The 25,631-nt window shown below is 39.8% G+C and overlaps 1 protein-coding gene across 4 annotated transcripts in view; it reads left to right on the forward strand.

The window, feature by feature from the left end:
- The window catches only part of gli1 (GLI family zinc finger 1), a 55,194-nt gene extending 31,374 nt beyond the window's left edge, over nt 1-23,820 (forward strand). Inside the window, exons 2-13 of one of the 4 annotated variants that reach the window (XM_015047440.1) lie at nt 10,180-10,289; nt 12,885-13,123; nt 14,172-14,273; nt 14,395-14,593; nt 14,927-15,095; nt 15,243-15,353; nt 15,546-15,686; nt 16,279-16,428; nt 16,764-16,928; nt 17,064-17,306; nt 17,430-17,736; nt 18,549-23,820. In XM_015047440.1, the coding sequence (XP_014902926.1) occupies nt 10,219-10,289; nt 12,885-13,123; nt 14,172-14,273; nt 14,395-14,593; nt 14,927-15,095; nt 15,243-15,353; nt 15,546-15,686; nt 16,279-16,428; nt 16,764-16,928; nt 17,064-17,306; nt 17,430-17,736; nt 18,549-21,106 (4,455 nt within the window). In that variant the 5' untranslated portion in view covers nt 10,180-10,218 and the 3' untranslated portion in view covers nt 21,107-23,820. Of the gene's footprint in view, nt 1-10,179; nt 10,290-12,884; nt 13,124-14,171; nt 14,274-14,394; nt 14,594-14,926; nt 15,096-15,242; nt 15,354-15,542; nt 15,687-16,278; nt 16,429-16,763; nt 16,929-17,063; nt 17,307-17,429; nt 17,737-18,548 lie in introns of all 4 variants that reach the window. The other 3 variants (XM_015047431.1, XM_015047448.1, XM_015047422.1) reach the window with 3 other exon arrangements.
- The last annotated feature ends 1,811 nt before the right edge of the window (nt 23,821-25,631 follow it).

The raw sequence follows: 25,631 nt of genomic DNA on the forward strand, positions 1-25,631 counted from the left end.
AAGACTGCTGGGATTATTATTTTTCTTATAATCACTGTGGTTTTTCTTTAAACCAGGCAGATTATTATCTGGTTTTTATTCACTACTGTGGATTCCAGTTTCAGAGTTTAGGTGCAGTCTTAAATGATTTTCTGTGTGGAGAGTTTCACTTTTTGGGGCTGGAAAAGATTGATGAAAGCCAGTATTTGCATGACAATGTTACATTTATACTGTGAAACTATATTTTTCCTTCCTTAAAACTGATGGGCTTTAATTTCTTTAAAGATGGCAATTTATTTTTTTGTTTTTTCTTCAGCTCCCTTGGCCCACAGCTGGGAGCCAGCTGTGTGAATCAACCTTTCCTCATCTGCTTTATCCATCCATCCTTCCCTCCCGTCTGTTCCTCTCCTTATTTCCTCAGTTTCTCTTCTTAAAAGGAGTTCAAAGCGATCCTCGCAGTTTGGGCTTTACCTAGTTGACATGTGGACGGGCAGGAGTTAAGCAGACACAATGAAAGTAAGACGAGAGCATTTTAAGCTTCGTAGACCGAGAGAAAAGAAACGTGTACATGGTTGCGTGGGTGTGTGTAAGATGGAGGTAAAGAGAGAGAGAGGAGGGCGGAGACCAGGAAAACCACCGGTATGTGGAGGATGGTGGGTGGGCGCCCTGGAAAGAGGACAGAGGAAAAGTTGGGATTATGAAAGAGCGAAGGAGCAGTGAGTTATGGGGGAGAGATGTAGGATGAAGGAAACAGGCTCACATGTGTTGGTAGCTGCACATCTGTTGACTTGATAAAGCTGTTTGAGAACATCTGAACTGCCTCAGAGGAGGTGGAGCTACTCAGCGGCTGACGGTACAAATCAGTGCTTGTAGAGGCAAATGGAAACAATGAAAGGTGAACTGAACCTAATCCTACAACAAACACAATCAGTTCACTGACTAGTCAAACCAACAGTGACAAAACAGTAATCAAGACTCAGCAGCTAAGGCAGTTAATTGTACATTTGCACCAAAATGATGGTTTAGTTACAGTGTTCAGGCCATAATTTACTGGGATGACGGATTAACCTTACACATATTATACAAAGGCTGTAGTTTAACATTCCCCTAAGACAGAATGCATTGTGAAAGAATCGATAACATTTTATTATTTTATTAGGATTTTATGTGATAGAACACAAAGTAGTGCATGACATGATATTTCATCAACATTTCAAATGGGTGGTGTGCATTTGTATTAGTTAAATAGTTTATTATGCATGGGTCAGTAGCAAAAATAAAAAGGAGAAAAGTATGAAATCCATAATTTCTAAAATTACCATAAAGGCTAAAATGCCAATAATTTCTTGCATCATGCTAGCTGATCTTGATGCAAGCTCTGACAGAGAGATAATTATACTATTTACATTGACAAATATACTATTTACATTGAACAGGATTCCGTATATTTCATAAAAAGTCTCTACACCACTAATGAACATTTGTCTTGGACTGCTCCATCTTGGCTCCTTAAGGATCAAACTTATTGTAAGCTACAGTGAGTTTCTGCATGCTACTTTTTCCGTGGCCTCTCCACAAATAACATTGTGTACAAAGGAGTAAAATAAGCTTTATAAAGCTGGACTGTCCATGTGCAAAGATGTTAGAGACATAACCCAAAAGACTTTCAACTATAAAGGCAGAAAAAGGTGCTTCCATAACTGTTTCAGATTTTCATTTGCAAAAAATTTATATTTCTATCTCTATACTATTATTATTGGCAATTTGACGATGCATCTTCACTCAATGCACAGGTTTGATCTCCTGTTTCTGGCTGTGTGCCATGGTGAGGTGCTTTTGCTGAATCCCTCCTGAATGTCTGTCATCAGTCTCTCTGACTGTGTAGCAATAAGGGATCAACGTTTCATTCTGCTGTTTAAAGACGGTGAGAGCCCCAGCTGTGAGACGGTCACCTCCGCTGCTTTCTCTGCCCAGACTTTGTCTGCAGAGAAATTAGGCGTCGGATGCTGTGGTGATTGAAACGGGGATTATGGTGTTGACAAAAAGTAGTTACGCAGTAGACAATTTTGAAGACTGAATCTTACAGCAATTTTGATAAACGGTAACTTTCCAGTTGAATTGAGAGTTTTAAGACTGCATGCTGCATATTTAAGCATTATGAATGCATGATTGTTTGTCCTGTGTGATGCTGTGATGAATTGGTGACCTGTCCATGGTGTACTCTGCTTCTCGCCCAGTGACTACTGGAGATGGGCATCTGCCCTCCTGCCACCCTGCAAAGAAAATTTATAATTTTCAGTACTTATTATGTAAAACCGTTTTTGACGGTTGTATTGGGTAATATTTGTCCATGCCTATTTTCTTAAAACAGTCAGAAACTAATGTGCTGAAATGTATTCAACTGGACTTTTGATTGGTGTGTATTTTGGGCAGGATCAACAGGAAAAAACAAAACGGTGGTGAAGTTAGAGTTTGATCTTCCCATCTCTGGATTGTATCCCACTCCATGTTGGAGAACTGTTTTCACAAAGTAATTTAACGTACTTTAAAGGAAAACACAAAAAGAAGAGAAATAACGGAATCACAATTAAAAACAGAGAAACAAACTGTGGGTTCGCCAAGTCTCCGCAACAATGAATAGACTGTATCTACATGCCATTGTGCTTGAGAGAAATACCAGGAAAATGTTATTTTCTTTCCTACCGTCACAAATGCAAACATCTGGGGTTTGCTTAGCTGTACTGAGACCTTAACTGGAATCATGGGTTTTAGTCATATACGTTTCAGCAACAAACTCTCCAGATGGATCTGATCTGATGTGTAGAAAAGCATCTTCTGCCCATTGTTAAGTGTGTTGGAGAATCTGTGGTATTGTGGGTCTGTTTCTTACTTAAAGGGCCTGGGAAAATTGATGGGGTACACAACATCACATTAAAAAAAAAAAAAAAGAATTGTTTTCCATTTTTAAAAATTGTCAGGGTAAGATTTTGCTGCTGCAATAACAGAAAAATAATATTTTCAGCCTTTTACAGATTTTTACCAGAAGTGTGATGTGTACTGAACGGCCAGTTTTTTTGTTTTTTTTTTTCAGAATATCTGCCTTACATTTTGTATTAAACTTCATAACTGCTGTTCATAATTGGATATGACATTAATCTTCCTTGCAGCAAGTCAGTGAGTACAGCTTATTGTACAGTACAGTGATGTCTCCATCCCTGTGGCCTTTCAGTGGTCACACCATTGCCCCCCATCACATTACAGCAGCTGTGAGGAATTCACTCAGTCTGGGTAAAAAAGGGGGTAAAAAACACAGGGAAGGGTGAGTAGGGGAGAAAGACAAGTAAAAGAGGCGAGTGGGGGTTACAGAAACAAAGGCAGAACTTAAAAACAAAGTTTACCACTAAAGGAAAACAACAGGGCCAAAAAAGTTTAGTGTGAGAGGAGGGGAAGAAACAGGAGAGGAGCAAAAGAAAAAACGACAAAAAAAACAAAAAAAAACAAGGTGGAATCTGAACCGCGGTTGGCCGAGGGCCCGAGCCCCGCCTTCTCACCCCCTTTTTCCTCCCTCCAATGCTCCGGCTCCAGCGCTAACACAACAGAATCCCCCACAAACCCGGCCACATCAGGAACGGCTGGCTACATTATAGCTGCCATTATCGTCTCTCAAGTCATAACAGCCAGAGAACACCCACCTCGACTGCTGCTGCTCCGCCAGGAGGGGGAGGGGCGAGCGCGGAGGAATGAGCAGAGAGGGAATGAGGGAGAGGGTGGAGGCAGCGGGGGGAGACGAGGGAGAAGGAGATAGTTCAGAGATACAGAGCGGTGGAAAAGGCAGAACGAGAGGACGAAAAGGGAGGGAGGCGGTAGAAGGAGCAAAATACTTTGGGATGGGTGTTTACAAAGCGTGCACGCAGCTCCAAAGATGTTAGTCCAGATTTATTTCATCTATCTGGTATATGTAAAGGCTGACAAAGTAATACACTGTTCACAGGACACACACATTTAGTTCTGAGATTTGAAACGATATGAAGTAAAGAGTAAGGAGCATTTTCACTATATGGTGCTTTTTTACATCACGGAGAGTGGGAGCCCCAGTTTCGAGTTACACCCAGGAGAAGAGGAGCGTAGAGCCGCATCAGACCTTTTGTCTGACACGACCAGTGACCTGTGAAAATGTCTGTCCTCTCTGGAGACTTCCCCAGAGGTAGGAGGACCCGCACTTTATGAGAATGTCACAAATGGTCCAGCAGGGCAAGCCCAAACAATGTTTCTCTTTGTGTTACACAAACACAAACTATCACCTGAGAACTCAATCTGCTGAGGCACTGTAGACCATTTGTGGTAAAGTCTAACAATCAGTGAAATTAAACAGGTACTGCTCTTTATTTTGAAGTTAGTAAACCAAAGGATGCCAATTTGCTTCCAGCTGCTGTAGAATAACAGAGGATGTAGAGATCACATAGAGGAGAAACAGTATTTCTACATATTCTTTTTGTCTCTTTTCTTCACTAAAACAATTGTTTCTGCTCCAGAAATAATATGATAATAAAAATTTGCTGTAAATGTGAATCCCTCTCACTAACACTATGGGTTATGATAATTTTATACACATCTATTGAACCTGTTCATTTCAGACTTCAGTGTTTCCGCCTTTCTCTCCAGAAGTTATCGAATTGGTAAATAGACTTTAACTGTTTGTCATTAATACCGTCATAAATACAGCTGAAGAAAACCACGAGGCGTCCCTTTTGTGGTCTGTTCCAAATATTTCACAGGACGCAGCAAACGTGTGGCACGTGATCCTTCAGTTAGATGTAAACCTAAATTTAACTGTTTAGGCTAGAAGAAAAAACACTGTCTGGGGCAAAAATTAATGATACCCCAAACACACAATCCTGACATTGAAACATGGTGGTGGTGGCAGCATCGTGAGTTTATTCATAGTTAGATGGAAGAAAATACAGAGCAAAATGAAGGGAAAGCTGTTGGAGTCTGCAAAACACTTCAGACTTCCAGCAGGGAAACAACGCTGCACATTCAGTGAGGGCCACAATGCCATATTTTAGGTCAGAGAATACTAATTTGTTAGAATGGTCCAGTCAAAGTGAAGAACTATATCTAATTGAGAATAATGTGGCAAGACCTAAAAATCAATGTTCAGAGACAAAATCTTACATATCAGTTATTTTGCAAGGAATTGGGAAAAAATATATTTTCTGTTAATGAGTAAAGCTGGACAAATAGTGTTGATTCAGGCAGGCTGAACAGAAATGCAATATTCTTTCACTTCACAATTGCACTACTTTGTGTTTTTCTATACAAATTATATACATTTAAGGCCATGGTTGCACTGGTAAGAAATGCACAAATTAATAGGTGTGAATACATTGTATCTGAGTGATGAGATCCACTAGCTAACAAAAAATCTTCCCCTTTCATCCTCTGATTGGCACAGATTTACATGGAGCTTGTGTCAGTGAGACAGACACAATGGTAATTATGCTCTTTATGCCAATTTGTAACTTGGGGTCAGTGGTGGTGGATGCACGTGCAGCCATACTTATAAAACAAAACAAAACAAAAAAAAAAATCACCTCAAGGAGCACAGTAAGTTTTCAGCCATTTGTCATTTTTGGGCTGGGTGGTTTGGGGGAAATTCATGCAGTGTTACATCACTGACATGTCTAAGAAGTGAGGTTGGAACAGTGAGGCTTCTATTTACAGTTAGTAGTGGAAAAGCTTGTTTTACTGGTTTTAAAGTTAAACTTTTTTTTTCTGTAAGAGGAATGGTATATCGCCTGCATTCTAATAAAAGGCCTGGAACAAAATCTTCTGTTGGTTTGTGTGAATGTTTGGAAAAATGAAAATCTGTGTTGTGTGGGCGTTTGGTTTTTGGCATTCGTTGATTAATGGCCAACGTAAGCTGCTGCAGAGATTTATTAGGAAACACCAAAATCAGGGTTTCTCTATAAGCAACCATCTTCAATTTATTCCACTATAAAATATTTTAAAGGATGAGGAGCGATAAAGATGTTCTTAGATGTGGGAAGCTGATAAACTCCTACCACAGAAAAATAATGCTTGAAATTAAGACAGAATATATTTCAATAAATACTTGAAGTATATGTGTGCACATCTAAGGTAATTATAGCTTTTTCTAAAGGCTTGTTTTTTTTTAAAAAACTGAAGTGCTAGCATAAATGTCACATTATACATTAAAAGTTTAGAAATTATTTACTCTCTTCCTATTTTGTAATGTAGACCAGTGTCCTGCTCTGGTCTGGGATGTTTCAGGGTTAGTGCAGGGTTTGAATGAGGAGCTTTCTGGGTGTAGACGGTGGCTGGACATCCTGTCCTCATCCGCAGCTTCTTGGTTTCTGCCCAGCTTTCTGTGATGCCACAGCAGAGAGGACTTGTTTGGTCAGCCGGCTGATTTATGGGCTTTGGTTTTTTTTTTTTTTTAATATGCTGCTTCCCAATCTCTCTCAAACGCAGCACCACAGAGAGCCAACTCCCACAGAGTTTCTCACAAAATATGGTAGCGCAGCGCATACGACACCTGTGTCAGCATGGTTCATTCATCGGTGCATACTAAAATACACAAGACTCTTGAGTCATCCGTCTTTTCCTTGTAGTTTCCAAGGAGTCAGACTTTCTTGTCGTCTTTTGTGGTGGTGATCAGCCAACCTTTACACTTTCTGCAGTTTATTGCCTTTTTACTCATTTTAACTCTTGAAAACAAAAATATTCTTTTCAAGCTTAAATAAGATTTGAACTCAATGGCTTGACATAAAACATGTTCACAGTTTCTTTAAGTGAATCTAGGAAAATAACAAAAAAAAAGGTTTTAAGATATGAAATTAGATTATTTTGCCAACCAGGTGATTACCCAGTGGTACTAGCTTAAAACTTGTCATTACAAACACAGGGTTGTTTGTAATGATTATTGATGTTTCGCCACAAGGTTTAGTGGAACAGCAGCTGTGTTTTACATCTTAACATAAAAACATGGCTGAATTGTGAAAGTGAAAAATGAAGAACTATATCTTCTTCTTCACATGAAGACTTCTGTTTCTAACGCATTTTTCTATACAAAGAAAATGACTTTTCTATTTTGTAAGGGTTATCAGTATCAGCTCTATTAATAATTTTTAGTCCCAAAACATGTTGCTTGGTTCTCCATCTGTCTATTTGTGCATTGTGCACAACTAGTGAAGATGCAGCCAAAATCTAATTAAAAACTTTCGAAGTCCCACAGAAAGTCTTGCACACTATAAATCAAGATTACTTTAAAACACTGCACAGTAAACTTTTACACATTATAATTCAATTTTCAGTGAATGCAAATAAAAGCAAAAAAATATGCAAAAAAAAAAAAAATCTGAAGGTTCTCACAAGGTTCTAAAGTTGTGGCAAATACTTTTAATATTTCTGCCAGATCTTTTTTTCTTCTCTTTTACTAGCAGAACAAAAAAAGTGAGAGCTTCTCAGACTTTGAGCTTTTTCATTTTGCAAACGTTTTCAGCTCAAGAGAACATGTTATGTTAAATTAATTACAGAACAATCTGTTGAGTGTGTGCATGAAGCTGAGTAACAGTAACATGTTCACACTTTTTTTATTTCACTCCTCAGGGGAAACAGGGTTAGGCATATTAAAATTCCACCTTGCTTCTTTGCAGGTTGGCTCATACATTATGCAGCTTTTTCTGAGCTCTACCACCGTTTATCCACCACACACACTCAGACACACACACTCAGACACACACACACACATATATATATTTGCTAATGCTCTCTCTCCTCACACACATTTGCGACTGGGTTTACACAGAATAAACTGGTTCACATGTCTGCCACACACACACTCTTTCTTGCACATCCCCTGTAGGCTTGGTGGCCACTGGATCATTATGCGGCCCCCTGTAGAGACGAACAGCTGTGACTGTTAATGTGTGTGTGAGTGTGTGCACGTTTAGGGCTGGGGGTCTCCCCATCATGGTATTAGTTTTGAACAGCTGAGGTGCTCGGCAAGATCTCTATTTAGCTCTACAGGATAATTATCATGCACACATCCAAAGGCTGTGCTGAACATGCTCAGTCAGTCTCAGATGGCACATGTGATTTAGACATTTTCTAACTTTTGCACCAAATCTCCCCCTTGGTGACTTGTTGGGCGTAAATAGGTCCCTGCTGCCCTTTTAACACTTGTGCTGCCACATAAAGACTCTAACTATACAGCTTTGATCTGCGTTAGACAGGAGCTGTCCCATCTTAGGTTGGGACCCATGTCACAAAAACTGAAGTAGTAATATTTTGTTTTCACATCCACAGTAAGATTCCAGCCTAAAAGGTGAGACTTCTGGTGTGGTACACATAAAGATTATTCTTTTTTTTTTTTTTTTTGGCTCTCTCCTATTTTGATCTTATTTGGTTCTAATTACTTTTTTAAACACACACACTGCTGCTATTAGTGGCTACACTGATGTGGTTGGATGTAATGAGCAGGTCTTTGTTCCAGAGGTCTCATGGCTGGAATTACCTTACACATACAATCCTGCTGAAAGATGCCCCCTCAATATTAGGCTCAAACAAAAGCCTGTGTTGTTCTGGTCTCCTCTTCCTCAGTTTCTATTTGCAAGCATATTCCATTTTTTTTTGTCCTTTTAAGGTATTAAATGCTAAACACAGATTTTGCACTTCTTGTGTCCTGCATGGAGGGTTTGTGTCTGCATTTGAAGCTTTGATTTAGAAAAGATATATATAGTTCAATGTCCGTTGTCACTAGCTTTCAGATAATCTTTATAACTGTCTCTGAGCAAAGTGGTAACATATTGACATAAGGGTGGAAAAATACAGTACATTTATTTAAACTAAAGACTATTTTGATCATCTTGTTTGCAGTAATGTTCGATTAAATTCAGAACTACTTTTGAATACAATTTACATTCAATTTTCTTCGATTTGAGTTGTAGATGCTGATGTCTGTCAGCAGGAAAACTCTCCTGTAGCAGTCTGTGCTACAGCTATTCTGAATAAGTTTCTGACTGAAAACATTCTTTTGTTGTATAACAGTCTCATAAAAAGGATGCACCAGGTTGTTTGTAATTTTCTTGATTTTATTAACAATCCTTATTTGTACGATATTGTGTAGATGTTGCAGAAAACATCTTATTTCTATTAGAAATGACATGCTGTGTGTGAGAGTTGCCACAAAGCTACTGTAAAACAGCATTTTTCTCTTATTTTAAGCTAGTCTTAGCTTTTAATATTAGCGTTTAGGCCAATAAATCACTATTTGTGTGTTTGAGTGAATGCAAACGTTTTTTTACATGCAAGATTTCTAAGACGTTGCTAATATTTCCTGCCTATGATTTGTTTAAAGTCTTTCGCTCATTTGCAATCTGAATATGTATTGCAAATCTTTGATTATTTCTGTTGTCTTTCTGACTCTTTCCTTTAACATCTCACTGACAATGAAGGAAGTTGGTCTGTTCCTCAGTTAGTGACAGTGTCTATGCTAGTAACAGCAAACTGATTTGAAAAAGCTAAGATTTTTACATGAAAATGAGCTGATTCATACTACCAGTCAATCTCTTGATAGCAATAGCTTTTGCATATCAATTAATTATTCACCTACAGTTTTTGTCAGCTTATTTATTCAGCACAAATTAATTATGGTCAATCATTTTATTAATTTGACCAAACGTTCACTTACAAATTGTGTGTTATCAACTCCTAAGTTGTTTTTTTTTTTCACCTCTTGATCATAAAAATGATGTATCAAATGCAGAGAAAACAAACTGCTTAGTTGTGCTGCACTCAGCTTTCTAAAATCTGCTAAAGTTGAACTTATTGCTCAAGTTCTGCATGCTTCCGTTTGTGATTTATAAAGCTTTAAAACCTTTTCCGTCTAAATTTCTCTCTGTGACTTACACATGAGTGATGGGCTTAGTATTTTAAACCAACTGTTTAAAATAAGCATGACTCACGCTCTGCAGAGTTTATTTTCTCCTTAAACTGTTTTTCTTGGTTTGGTTCAGTCTGTTATTAACATCCTACGTATGTATTTTTTTTTTCTCCAACCACAATTGTGTGTATTTGGCCTTTTCTTTCTGGTGGAGTTTAGTTTTGTTTGCTTGGGTTGGGTTTGTTTATGTTTCCTCTCCTCTGTCTAACCTTGTCCTTGTGTCTGCATTGCAGGTCCAGGCTGTAAGGGGAGCAGTCGGTCTCTGAGCTCCAATGCCAGTGGACATGCAGCCACATCAGGGGCTGTATTACTATGAGACCTCACCCAGCCAGCCCTCCAGAGGGTAAGACAGCAGAACTGCTCACAGAAACTTTGCAAGTCATTTTTTTTTTGTTTTCATGATCATTTATACAAATTCTCATGTGTTCATGGGTTTATACTCCATCATCCCTCAACATGGCTCAGTCATCAATGCATACTAAAAAGATGTCTTCATTACAGATGTATGGCCACATCTGTAAGGTTATATGTTATAAAGAAAAATATTTTGACATTCCAAGTTTTGATCCACGTAGCAATGTTTTTCCTTACTTATATTTTTTATTTAAAACAAATGTACTCGTATATTCCCACCAGCCACTTTATTAGAAACACTTATTCACCTGTTTGTTAGCACAAACACCACATCAACCAATCACATATCGGTAACCTAATGCAATCTTTAGTTTCTTCGTTTCCTTACAGGCTACTAAATGGTTTTTAACCACGCATCGGAATTGGGCAGAAAGGGGATTTCTACCAAAATTGATATGTTTGTTTGGTGTCAGTATTTTGGAAACTGCTGATCTACTGAGATTTTCACTCACAACCATCTGTGAACAGTCTGAATGCATCCTTGCGTCACCTTTTCATCATTTTCAGACCCTCCCATAAACTGCTGAGCATTGGTCCTTCATATGTCCAATAAAACCTGCAGGATGAATGAGCGCTTAAACCAGATCTGGAGCCGATAATTTAGAGTAGTCAGTAGTGCAACAGGTAGACTGTCTCATTTTCCTGCTTGTCTAAGCTGCCAGGACAGGACACACACTCTCAAAAATATTAATAATATGAGACAAAATACTCTCTTTTTTCTTACTCTTCAAGTTGAAAAAGTGTGCATATTTTTATTTTTTTTATTTTTTTTTTGAAAAACAAAAAAGTCATCTAGGCCTTCATTTAACATGAGTCAAAATCTCAAAGTAGTTCTATAATTAAGACAGTTTGTAAACCTACGTTTAAAATATTTAGGTGATGTTACAGGGAGGCATATATATTTTTTTTTAAATAGCTTATCTGTGTTCTTTATTCTAATAATATGAGCTGCAGAGCTCTGAGTATTTTTCATTGATCCTGGTGCAGATGAGAAACATGTATTTTCAGTATTCCTCAAAGCATTTCTTCTGGAGGCCAAAAAAAAAAAAAAGAAAAACTTTTCCTGTCTCAATCAAATATTCTAAGGATGCAGAAGCCCAGGTTTATGTTCAGTTGTTGTGAACACAGCGCTAGCTCAGCCACTCACTCCCTGCTCTACGCTCCTCTGCTATCCACCCGCGCTCCCTCCCTCGCTCATGCCACCCAGGTTGCGGGTGGACTCGGCCTCTCTCTGACAGCTGCTAATTACAGGCTGACCAGGCCCCGCTGCGCTCTGCATGACTGCCTCGCGCCCCACTCAGGTTACCCAGAGAGAGGGAGAAGCAGGGAGAGTTGGAGAGAAAGGTGGCTGGGCAGAAGAGAGAGAGAGATAGAGGAAGGGAGGTTTAGGGGAAGATGGAACAAGACAGAAAGGATTGAGGGGGGAGAGGGAGAAACTGAAAAGTACAACTGAAGGGATGAATGGTGGAAGAGAAAAGAAGGAAAAAACGAGAATGGGGGGGAAGCACAGTGGATTAGAGAGGACAGATTAAGCTCCTGTGTGGAATACACGTTGTTGAGAAAGAATGAAAGAACTGAAAGGACGGCGGAGGAGCAGAGGACGATCCTGAGGAGTGAAAGAGTCTGAGAGATGGAAGAAAAAAGGCAGAGACCGATTTTGAGCGTCGGAGCATCCATTGAAATTTATGGGAGCCGCTGGAAAGTTCCAAGGCTTACTCTTTCTTCTTCTGTGGGGGAAAACCCAGATTAGTAAATTTCCATGGTGTAGACCAAGATTAGAGAGATGCAACATCTAGTGGTGGGTGCGAAGCATTGCATCAAATATTAGGACAGCATAATTTAAAAGGCTGTTAGAGGACTTGGTTATCAGAGTCCATTTATTTCAGAGGCGATGCATTGCTTTAGACTTCTCTCAGAGTTGTGGTACTTGTTCACAGCAACCTGTGAACAGTCAGCTTGTGTAGAGATAACCTTTCGTGGCTTTCCCTCCTTTGTGGTGATGTAGGATAAAACATGGCCATAATATAATATTTCTGAATAAAAGCAAATTGTTTATGTAACCATTATGTTGCATTCATTCTCTCCAGTCCTAGCCAGTCCTCTGATGAACTGTGTTATTAAAATACATCTCTCTGTGTTGATGAAACAATATGTGTGTTTCCTTTTTTGAATTAAAATAACAAATTAAAGTAACTTTCCTATGGTATTCTAATTGACTAGGATGTGGGTTTGCCACATTTAAATGTTGAATCAAAGTCGTTTTTTCAGATGAGTTTTGTTGGTTTTGTAGATTTAAATAAGAAAATGGAAAAAAAAACACATTTTGATTCAGCAGATCAGCTCTCAAAGAAAACTGGAAGTTGGTATTTGCCACTAAAGTCTTATTGGTGCATGTTCAGTCTTACTTTACAATTTTTTTTACATCTATTTTGGTTCATTTTAAATCAGTCTGTTTGTTTTTACTCTGTGTATTTTTATTATTCCATTATTTGTCTCATAATTCTGGCCTCTCTGTTATCTGCAGCATTGTGCCATCGGACCAGTCTCCCTACAGCGATGCGTCCCCCCTCCGTGTCCCGCACCTCGACGGCCCTCCCCAGGACTGCCACACTATGTACAATCCCATGACTCCCAGTATGGCTCATGGATCTGGATCAGGTCCGGTTCAGGGAAACAGCCACTGCTTGGATCAATACATGAGGCCTCCTCAGGTCCCTCCACCACACGGTATGATGGGCCACAGGGGCATGCCTCCCACAGAGGGTGAGTCACAGTATCTTTTTCATCCCCTTAACCTCACAGCTGCTATTGATTAGGACTTAAAGATACCTGAGAGACTGAAACTCAAACTCCATAGATTTCCACAGGAGGAATGATGAGAAGTTTGCAGTTGGACAGCTTTACTACAATGCAGGTCCCTCCAAAAGTATCGGACTTGAAACATTACAATTGATTTATTAGGGGAAAAAATCAAGAAGTATCTATTTTTTATCATAATCACAAAACAAATGTAACTGGAGCTTTTATGAATTCATACTTCAGTTTTATGTGTAATCTATTACTTTCGGTGGAGCATGATGTGATGTTTATCAGAATTAGAACTGTGACCAACAAGAGTGTAGGAGGATTTGAGTTTATCCTGCATAAGTACACAGTGATGAGAATTGTAAGGCAGATAGACAACTTAAAAGTCTCACTGTCTAATGAAAGACTTTCTTATGAATCTCTCTCTGTACTTTGTATTTAAAACAACACAATGATGTAGACTGAAGGGTTATTTATGCAAAAATAAACTAGAGATTAAGCAATTCTCTAGATATAATTAGACATATTTGACATGCAGCACTTAATTTTAGTGACAAAAGGCTCCAATGTGTCTTTTAAATGAACATGTGTTATGTACAGTAAATGTCTGGGGTTCAACTTGTTAAATAAACTCCTACAACAAATTCTGCACCACTTTAAAGAATGTTATTAAATATCTATCATTTATTTAAATAGATTGGGTTGTTTAACAGTTTTTTTGTTTTTTTTCTAGACTTAGAAACACGCACCACAAATCCACATAAATAAACGAATTCCAGTTTTGGAAACTGCATTTATAGCGCCATGAGTACAAACTGGTTAAAATCATCTTGTTTGTCACCAGTTCAGCCTTTTTCAATTTAGTTTTTCAGATAATTAAATTTTAATTCAGTTTACTTTTGTGTATTTATAAATAATCTTACTTAATCTTATTTAATGAATTGATTATGTTTCTTTGGAATTGTTTGCATGAGAACTTCAAACTTTTCCCTCTCAAATCCTCCAGGTAGCAATAGCGCCCCCTACTGCAACCAGAATAACATGATGTCGTCGCATCCCAACTTCTGTCAGCTTCAGCCCAGTTCTGAGCAGATCGGCTCTGGTGACGGTGGGAAAAAAAAGCAGCTGCTTAAAATGAACATATTCCTGTCACAAACAAACGTTCTATTTAAGATGAAGACTGATCTTCTTTTTTTTTTTTTTCTCAATAAAACTTCTGTCCCCTCTAGGCTCAAGGTTCTCCACACCTCGCTCTATGTTGAAGCTGAGTAAAAAGAGAGCCCTGTCCATCTCACCTCTGTCTGATGCCAGTGTAGACCTGCAGACCGTCATTCGGACCTCGCCCAACTCGCTCGTGGCCTTCGTTAACTCTCGCTGTAACCCCAACGGAGCCAGCTCCTATGGCCATCTGTCTGTGAGCGCCATGAGGTATAAGTCAACATTTTTCTGAGTCTAGTACCTCAACCATCAGTGTTTGTAGCCTGATGAAACTATTGATGGAACAAAAACTAATCTGGTTACAGAGATGTTTTTCATATTAGTGAAATAAAAAAATGGGACCATGATAAATCATTTAGAAACGTTTTTCCATCGTTGATGTGGCACCTAGATTATGTTTGTGCTCTATATTGTTACATTCATAAACGCTGTTGTTAATTCACAACTTAGCAATGTGTTCTGGTTATGTTCTTTAAATGTTAACAATTTAGTGTTAATTTTGTTTCTCTTTGAGTGATAATATGGTATATTTTGCCTCCTCAGTCCATCTCTGAATTATTCCAGCAACATTAGCTGCCACTCCAGACAGCAAGGCTCCATATACGGAGGAAACGGTGGCACACCTCTGGGTGTTCACACACCAGGTCCCTGCCAAGCTTCCCGTTTACCGCCCCACAATCCCCGACTCCTCGTTCCACCTAAGCATGGACATGTAAGATGGCTTTCAACCCGACATCACAGAGCTTTGACAGTAGATCAGCAGCTTCTGCTCATTGTGCAGTGAAAAAACATACGTTTCACACAGGAATCTGACGTGTATGAACGAACTGAAGAAAACAATGTTGTATGTACTGTTTAGCAGCTGAAAACAGAGCCAGGTCTGGTAGGCGTGATGGACGGCATGAATGTAAAGAACCTGGAGGAAAGGTCAGAGGGAGATGTAGCCAGTCCTTCCTCCACCGGCACTCAGGTGAAGTCATGTCCTTTTTGTGATATTTACATCTGATCTTTTCCAGATCATTTCATATTTGACAGAAAGCCATGTTCCAACTTTCGTTTTATCAGCAGCAGATTAAATCTGAACTGTAAGACAAGGCCATTTTGGCATTTGGAGTACGCCTGAGCTAAATGAGATTTCATTTCTACAAAAATGCTTTAGCAGGATCATCTGATGGGCTTGCTGGATGGCAGAGACGACTTGGACAAGGAGGACGGGAAGCCGGAGCCGGAGGCCATCTATGAGACCAACTGTCGCTGGGAGAGCTGCAACAAGGAGTTTGACACACAAGACCAACTTGTTCATGTGAGACATTTTACACGTCATCAATCAGTTGGAGTAAAACCAACCGTAACTTTTTGATACAATTAGAAACGTCACTGGATTTTATCTGTCACCAAAGAGGTGAATATCGTGATGCAGAAACAAATGATACATGGTTTCCAGGATGCTATGTAAATAAAAATCTAGTGGTGTGGAGTGTATGTGGAATAGTTTTTACATCTAATGACAGCTTTTTTTTTAAGTGTGTCTCTAACTGCTTTGTACATCTGAAGATAGATATTTTTGTACATTCTTCGCAGAAAAGCTCAGTTGGATGGATCGCCCATGATTTAATTTTGTGAGGCTTTCTTTCAGTATTGGCCTGTATTTAGCTCCATCCATGTTCCTATTAACTCTGATTCACTTCCTGCTGAGAAAAGACCCCCTCAACAGCATGACGCTTCCACTACCATGTTTCACCATGAGGATGGTCTATTCAACTTAATGTGCAGTGGTTGCATTTTGATGAACATAGCATCTTGGTTGTTTGCTAAAAAGTTTTTAAAAAATGTACTCTTTGGAGCTTCAGTCAGTCACGCTCATTCTATTTTTTATGTCTTTGTCATCCTTTTAGCACATAAACAACGAGCACATCCACGGAGAGAAGAAGGAGTTTGTCTGTCATTGGCAGGAGTGTTCTCGAGAGCAGAGGCCTTTTAAAGCTCAGTACATGCTCGTGGTTCACATGCGCAGACACACAGGAGAGAAGCCACACAAGTGCACTGTAAGGAACTTTGAACTCTTTGTTTTCCATTTCCTGATCTAAAGTTAAAGGGCAGATAAATGAATGTGCTTTTGTAGCTTAGAAGGAAAGCGATTTAATTTCTCACCTTCATAATCTTTAGGCTTACAATCTTTGCAGACTTCCTCTATATCAGCCACAAGTATTATTAAGACATATTAATGAAAAGCTTTTGAGGGTCACTTTAATTCAACAAGTTATATTACTGTGGAACACCAGATCTTTTCATAAAAGCTTTAGATATGCATTATTTATTTGATCATTTTTAATGTTACCCGACTGTCATGATGAACTGTTGTGAATGTTTTCTGCTATAGTTTGAAGGCTGTAATAAAGCCTACTCTCGCCTGGAGAATTTGAAGACCCACTTGCGCTCTCACACCGGGGAGAAACCATATGTATGCGAACATGAGGGGTGTAATAAAGCCTTCTCCAATGCTTCAGACCGGGCAAAGCACCAGAACCGAACTCATTCCAATGAGGTACTAAGACAGACAAGTTTAAAGAGGGAAACTGAACGACTATCTGACGGCTAATCAATTTAGCTTTATTGGGAAAACTCTCCCAGTATTTACTGTATAAGAATTTTTATGGGTTTTTTTGTGTGCGCCTTACAGAAACCATATGTTTGTAAGATCCCTGGTTGCACTAAGCGATACACAGATCCAAGCTCTTTGCGTAAGCACGTGAAGACAGTACATGGCCCCGAAGCCCATATCACCAAGAAGCATCGTGGAGACACAGGCCCACGACCCCCTGGCTCAGCGCTGACCCCTGGAGGCCAAACATCGGAGCTGCTCCTCGAAAAGGAGGAGACATGCAGGGAAGACTGCAAATTGTTGGCACCTGAGACTACCTTGGTCAGTGACAAACATTACTGAAGGCTGCTGTAGAGAACAGCAAAGAGAGTAAACTCAGACATATCTACTTAACTATTCTCAGAAGATTCACTAAAACTTTTTATCTCTTCGTTTGACTTTCAGAAGTCCCAGCCAAGTCCTGGTGCTCAGTCGTCTTGCAGCAGCGAACGTTCTCCACTGGGGAGCACCAATAACAATGACAGCGGTGTGGAAATGAACCTAAATGCAGCGGGAAGCTTGGATGATCTCACAGCTTTAGAGGATGGAGTTGCAGGTGGAGGAGGCAGCGGGGGAGGGGAGCCAGGAACAATGGGAATGTCTGCTCAGGCTCTGAAGCGGCTGGAGAACCTGAAGATTGACAAGCTAAAGCAAATTCGAAGGCCGACTCCTCCTGGCCGCTGCACCAGTAACAAACTTCCTGCCATTTCTGGTACATACTGGAAAGAAAAATTTTGAGCCATTTCATTTTTTGTCACATTTTGATTACAGAACTCATTGTATTTTATGTGATAGGGCAACACACAAAATTGTACATAATTGTTAAGTGGAAGGAAAATGGTACAAAGTCTTCAAAAGTTTTTACAGATAAAAATCTGAAAGTGTGGCATTGAGTTGAATTCACTCCTCTTTATCCCTATATCACATTTGCCCATCTTCCAATCCCTAAGTTGATTGGAAAATGAGCAAAGGTAAACACTGACCAACACTTTATAAAAATGCTGAAAGCACTGCAAGTGTCTTATGGAAATAGTTAATCTTTCAACTGGAAAATTACTCGAAGCATGCACTCATAGCTGCAAATTTATTGTTTTTAATCTAGAAATGATCTATTTCAGAATCTGGCACAAGACAATAGTTTTAATTATGTTTTTTAAATCTCTTTCTCACATGCTGTTTTTATTTTAATTATGTAAAGCACTTTGAAATGCCTTGCTGCTGAAATGTGCTATACCAATAAAATTTGATTGATTGAATAGTTTGTGTTTGCAGATGGTCTCCATCTATTTTGATTTAACTTTGCTATTTGGCAAAAGTAAAGTCAGCCAAAGCTGGTAGAGAAATACCTCAAAAGACTCGCAGCTGAGATTACAGCAAAAAGCAACAGGTGTATGCCACACTTTCAATTTTTTTTTATTCTGACAAAATCCCATAAAAGCATGGGTTTATCAAAATGCAAAAATGTTAATTGCCAGGCACAGTGGACGATGTTTAAGTAATTTTCTCCTTAATTTTTCTTTCTAGGTTCAGGGGACAACATGGGGTTGTGTGCACCTTCTCCACTTAATCGACGCGTAATGGAGCTGTCCAACCACGAGCTTGGAGCTGGAAATATAGCAAACTCTACTAATGACAGACGAGGAAGTGGCACAAGCAGCCTAAGCTCAGCATACACAGTGAGCCGTCGCTCCTCTATGGCTTCCCCTTACCTATCCAGTAGACGCTCCAGTGATGTCTCACAAATAGGAGGGACAGCAGGGGGCGGATGTCACCTTCTGAGTCCAGAACAAGCCGGGGGAGACCCTCTTTCACCTGAAACCTATCGTAGAGGAGCTCCATGTCCCGGAGGTGGAGGGTTACCAGGTCTCCCCAACTTAACACCTGCTCAGCACTACAGCCTGAAGGCCAAATATGCTGCAGCCACTGGCGGACCTCCACCCACTCCTTTACCTAACATGGAGCAGCCCGGTACACCAGTAAGAAGGGGAGGTCCTTTGAGTGAGTACCAAGGGCAGCCTTTACCTCCTTTCCTCCAGCAAGGAGGTCAACGGAGGCACAGTGCCAACACAGAATACGGTACTGGAGTTATCTACCCTCACCAGGCTCCAGGTAACAACACCAGGCGGGCCAGTGATCCGGTTCGATCAGTAGCAGACCCACTAGCTCTACCCAAACGCTTTAACAGCCTCAATAATGTGGCCATGATGGGCCGCAGAAATGCACTACAACTTCGTGGCTCTGACACAGGTCTTTCCCGCCACATGTACTCCCCACGTCCACCGAGCATCACAGAAAATGTAATGATGGAAGCTATGGGTATGGAGCCCCATCTCAACACTGTTGATGCCAGGGATCGTTCCATGATGATGACCCCTGTGGAGAGAAACTTTATGAGTTTCCAGCAACAGAATCCGACAATGGGAGGTGGAGGTCCACTTCCAAACCAGCTGTCCCCGAGCCATGACTCTCTGGGCTGCCTGGATCCCTCTTACATGCAGCGGCATTACCAGGGACACGGAGGAGAAGTCATAGCCAGAGCTAATGGAAATCCATTAGGTCAAGCAAGACCTACACAGCCAGATGGGATGTCAAATACACTTCTCCAACAGGCCGAGTATGGCATGAGCACCTGCCAGCTGAGTCCTTCCGGTCCGCATTACCCAGGCATAGGTCAGGGCAGTGACAGTGGGGGTCCTTGGAATGACAACCACAACCAAATCCAAACTTCAAGCCATACAATTCAGAACCAGCAATCGGTGCGGTTCTCAGATTCCAGTCTGCAGCCTCAACAAACACAAGCTCACTTTAACAATCAGACAGCCCTCTACAGCAATCCTGATGGCACTCACAAACCTTTCATCAAGCCTGAGCAACAGTTTCACCCTGGTATGGGTGGTGGAGATGCCTGTCAGAGTGCAAAGCTCCAACAGCAACGAATCCTCCTGCAGCAAACACAGACTTACCCCCAACAGAGTGCTCAAGTGATGATGAGAAACTCTGGCCACCCAAGCTGTGATTTTCAAGGGCAGAACCCAAGTTCGTACCCTAGTGGAGGTGGCTTAAGTTTGGGCTGTGCCAGTTCTGGGCTGTCAGAAGGCCAAAGGTCAGAAACCCCAATGATGCAGGTGAAGGAGATGATGGTGAGGAATTATGTGCAGTCTCAGCAAGCACTCATGTGGGAGCAGCAACAAGAGCAAGAGCAGCAGAGTGGAATGAAGCCACCTTCTCTTTCTGACAACATGGGTTTGAATGCTCAAGCAGCAATGATGCAACACAGCCCAGAGCATCAGAATCAGAACCTATATCCCAACCAGATGTATCCCTCTTACCCAGAACGTAATCTGGTCATGAGCCCTGCTGCCCACAGCCGAGGGCCCACCTCAGTTACACCTAAAGATCAGCACCTGACAGGTCTCCAGGGCACATGCTACAATCAGGAAATGGTTGTGCCTAGGCCACCTCAGGGACGCAAGCCTCTCAGCCGCCAGAATAGTCTGCCACAGGTAGGAGGGGGTTACCTTGGCGGCTCCCCCCACCTGAGCCCTGTACACTCCACTTCCAGCCCCAGACGAGGGGTGCGCCTTCCACCTGTCCAGCATCCACAGCACCCTCAAAATGAAATGTTTTCTCCCTCCAACAACAACAACATGTACTACACAGGTCAGATAAATATGAATATGGAAAAACACAGGGACCCCCAGAATGGACCTTGCCTTAACCAGCCGACCAATATGGGACCGCCAAACCTGGACCCAGCAGGTGACACCAAATCTGCCCCTATGGCTCCCTATCCAGAGTCTAGTCCCATCTCGAATGCCTTAGAAAACCTGGACTTGGAGAATGCTCGCATTGACTTTACTTCCATTATCGATGAAGCTGATTCTTCCTCATTTAGTCCAGTCAACAATCCTCTCCAAGGTCTTCCAGGATCATCCTCCCAGGCTTCTTCCCGCCTCACCACCCCACAGACGTCCGTCAGCCTGGCTCCGGGCACTGGCCTGTCCAACATGGCTGTGGGTGACATGACATCCATGCTTACCTCACTGGCTGGGGAAAATAAGTACCTGAACACTCTGTCTTAGGGGACAATAGGGCATCTTAGCATGCATTAGCTATAGACAAGCAATAAACATTCGCCTTGGCCTTGTTTTTGTTTTTCAAAATCAGATTCTGTCACTTTGAGGGACTTTGACTGAAGGTTTAGCCAGACCAGAAAGACTGTAAAGTGGAACTGTTCATAAAATGGATCAATAGTACTAAAACCAGCAATAGCTTATTGGAGACTCATGTAAAAAGATTTGATAATGTAGTCTAATAGGTTCTGGGTGCAAGTTGAGGCAAAGCTACTAATACAGTCTAATCGCTTTTAAAAAATATGCAAACCACCATCAAAAACCTTAAAACCAAAGGTGCCGGCTTTTCCCTATTCATAATTTTTCCCCTGCTGCCTTGGTATGGTTTTTTCTGTGCCATAGTGTAAGACAGAACTATTTTTTGATTTGAACATAGGATGCTGAACAGTTTTTTTATTAATCAAAAAGGGCTTTGGCAACAATGGAGCAAAGAAGGATTTATGTAAATATGTTTTATATATATATATATATACATATATATATATACAAAATGTGTATACGACAATGAGACATTGAAAGGTTGTCTTTTGATAGTTTGCTTGATAGTTTGCTTGAAGCTCAATGTTCAGGGGTTAGTATTTTTTGTTTGTTTGAAGAGACAAGAAAGCTATGCTTTTAGTGATTGAGAAATGTTTCTCTGGCCTTGTAAATCTTCTGTGTTACTCTTGATTTCCTCCTTTTCAGTATCAACACAATCTATACCAGCAACATATCAGTATTCCTACATATGCACCATTGCAGAGCAGTCACATGCATTGTAACCCTACATCTATCCCTACACACTGACACTCAGGACTTGTTTTGAATCTTTAGTGTGCACACTACATGTACGTTTGACATGCCTTTCCAGACAGAGTTTGCACTCCACTTGTTTACTTTAAGTGTTTCTAAAGCAGCTACTTTTTTTTATCAGGTGTCTTTATAACAGAATGTGCCTACCACTTCTGAGTTACAGAATGTGAGAAAAGCTCAATTATAGTACATTTATCTTTACTGGTGTCCTTATTGACGGTGTGATAAAAGCTTTAAAATTAATTCATCTTTTATTGCAGTGTCATAATCTCACGTTGAAATGTCAAAAATGAATCTGAGTATATTTATGCAGGCTTTAGTTTATTATTATTATTATTTTAAATGAATTCAATGAAACTGATCAGCAACTTTCTCTTTATTGCATAAATGCAATGAATGGGAAAAGCAAATGTTAAAATACAAGAGACATTAAGAAAAAAATGACATTAAATTGTGTTGCTCTTTAAATCAACATTAATACAGCACAGAATAAATTTATTTCTCTAGACTAGATTTAGGTGTATTACCCATTGCTTATGGATAAAAACTTGAGACAAGGTTCAAAATTGACTATTGATTGAAATACCAAAATAATCTGGCATTTCAATCAGTTCGGGATGTCTTGTACTTAAGGCTTTCAGACACTTTTGAAGTTAAACAGCCTAATTACTGAATAAAAGTTCCTGTCCTCTCAAGTCAACTGTTAATATAAAAATATACACCAAATAAGGCTTGATTACAATTATTTTAAAGCACGTAAATAACGTATTTTTTCAGGATGACATTTTGCTACTGCAATAAAAGGTGCATATATTTTGGAACTTTTAACACGTCTTTTTCAGTGTTTCCAGTAAATGTCACCAGCATTAACAGTGATTTTTTAAATGGCAGCATGTATGTTTAAACAGACTGCATTTTCTGTACAATAATCTAACCACCAGCTCACACAGGACTCAGCTGAGGGTTGATAGTAACTGAGGATATTGAGTTAATGTGTAATCGTTTCCTATATTTTAGAAACTGAGGTACATTCATAGGACAACCTGCTGCACTTTGGCTCTAATCCCAAAGAGTTACATTCAGCATAACTAATTCACAAAAGGGCTAATCCTGCTACCACTGTAGTAAAGAGTTTATCAGGTACAGAGAGGTACTTTAACAGCTGAACTGTATCCCAGGAAGAAAGCAGCAGCTGTTTTTAGTAAGGTGGTTTTGCACTGATTACAGCACTGTTTGGAAAAAATCCCTGTCTTTCAGTGACTCACGCCAACCTCAGTTACATGACTATACAGATTTCATACAGTATTTGATTAGGTCAGAGATCTGAGCCTTTTAAGCTTCCTGGGGCCACACTAAAGTATTCCATAAAGCATGAATCATTCAGCAGATCACAGTATTGTCACTTCAGCCTTAGCACCAATTAATACTTCCTCAGTTTGGAATAAGTGCACATTGTACCAAAGATTCATGGTAACAGAGGAAAAGATGTACAAATAGAGTATTAAAGCTCAACACTAACACTACCCCAAAGTACATGAACATTAATTGTTAGTGCTGTCATGTAGAATGTATATGTTTTGTACAAAATCTTTTTTTTATATTAATGAACCTTATGATTGTTGCCCTCCTTGTGTGCCTGTGCGTGTGTGTGTGTGATTTGTGTTTTTGTTTTCTTTTTTGTAACTGTTATCCTTCATTCTGACTTATTTTGCTGGCAAAAGATTATCACTTTTAGCAAAACAAAGCTATTTTAGTAGCAAAAACTAATGGAATAAAGTGAAGTGTTTTATTTTCTGTACAATTTTCTACATTTTTATACATATGTGCTATATTTTACCAGTTCATAAATAAACCTGCAGTTTGACATGGGTGCCAATGTTTTGTGAAATTCTTAAATGTCTGGTGTGTTGTAATAAAAGTCACAACAACTGATTGCAAAGTGGTTTATAGATGGCCAAAGGGCATCATATTATTGACTTCATCTTATCTTAAATGTATAGGTAATGCCTTCTGATTCTTTGACTTATTGCAGACATGCTTGCAGTTCATTACTATAATTTTAACTATATCTGTACAGTCCACATAAAGGATCCTAACATCTGATTGGCTACAAAGAAAGTCCACTTTAGACCAATCACCATCAACTATAGCATAGTTAATTCTGCACAATGACTGCAATATGTCATAATGGAAGATAGAATAAATTCACCCTATGATAAACAAAACTGGACATATGTATCTTAATCTATATTCAATGAAAGAATTCAAAGATACATGGATATTTATAAGATTAATGAAATGTTTTAGCTTTCATTTAGTGGTTCAACGTATCAAGCAGTGACAGGGGGAGAGGCTACAATTAATCTTTATTTAAATGACTGAGCAGTTCAACATGTCAGATGTCCATTTAATGACCCATATTAGCAGTTTGGAATTTTTAATTGTGCTATAATAAGCATCTTCTATAGTAATATGTCTTATATAATATAGGAACTTGATATGTAATGGCAACATTTTCATTATTTCCACGTTTATTATCTATTTTCTATCTATCATTTAAATAACAGAAGAGGCCCTGAACAGGTCACCAGTTCATCACAGGGAAACACAACCATGCATTCATGCTCTCATACCTAAGGAGAGGTAGAGTATTCGATTGGCATAGCAGTCACGGTTTTTGATTGTGGGAGGCAGCCGAAGGAAAACCCACATATACAGGAGAAGATCTTACAAACTCTGAAAGACCACAGACCTGGATTTGAACTCAGGACCTTATTTGCCTTCGTGCTACCCAAAAATATTTTATAGTAATACTTATTTGCTTATTTTTTGTTTTAATTTTAATGCACAATGTTTTATTTCAAATTAAATTTTCTTATTTTGGCACTTTTGATCCTTTACTCTTGCTGACCAACAAATGTAGGGCCTCTTTTTCTCCTGTAGAGGGCAGCACAGCCTGAGGGAAAAAAAATGCATTCAGTTCCATTCACAGCATCCATAAGAACATTAGTACTACATGGTATGATGTATACTTTCCTTACATACCCATTCACCCATGTGAGTTGTTAAATTGCACAAATTTTCTATCTTTTCATCACAGGTTTTTTTTTTCCTTTTGTAATTTAGATAAGAACTTCTGGAAGAATTTATTTTTATCCAGGGGAGAAGCTGGAAAACCCCTTGTTATGAATATGAACTACAGCACATAGCAACCTGTGAGGAGCTGCAGTCATGTGCTCCAGCAAGCTGCCAAGATTAAGTGGATCAGCATTAAAACTGGCTGCTCTTGATTACATCAGCGCCTGCACTGACTCTGTGGTCAGTGGGGACACTCACTCGTGAACTGCTGAATGCTGTAGGAAAGAAAAACTGCACAAACCTGCCTTATAAAATGTTATCAGCCACAGCCTGCGCCTTTAAATGACTTTATATGAGAGGGTGACGGGGGAAACTGGCCTAATTAGTGTGTAAATGCAAACATCATAAAGGATCTATAAAAGCAAATCTTCCTGGGTTTGAGATGATGTCAGATTTATTTGTGCCTTTCACATCACACTGGTTAAGCTCTTTCAAATGGCCGTACTTACTTGGGATCACCTTTTGCTTTAACAGTGGGAAGAAAACACTTTACATGGCATATCTGTTTCAGGATGCAATAATGCGACACCTGCATTAGGACATA

This window comes from Poecilia latipinna, unplaced genomic scaffold (genome assembly GCF_001443285.1).
Source record: "Poecilia latipinna isolate Pla-1442-1.1 unplaced genomic scaffold, P_latipinna-1.0 Scaffold41, whole genome shotgun sequence".
Lineage (NCBI taxonomy): Eukaryota > Metazoa > Chordata > Actinopteri > Cyprinodontiformes > Poeciliidae > Poecilia > Poecilia latipinna.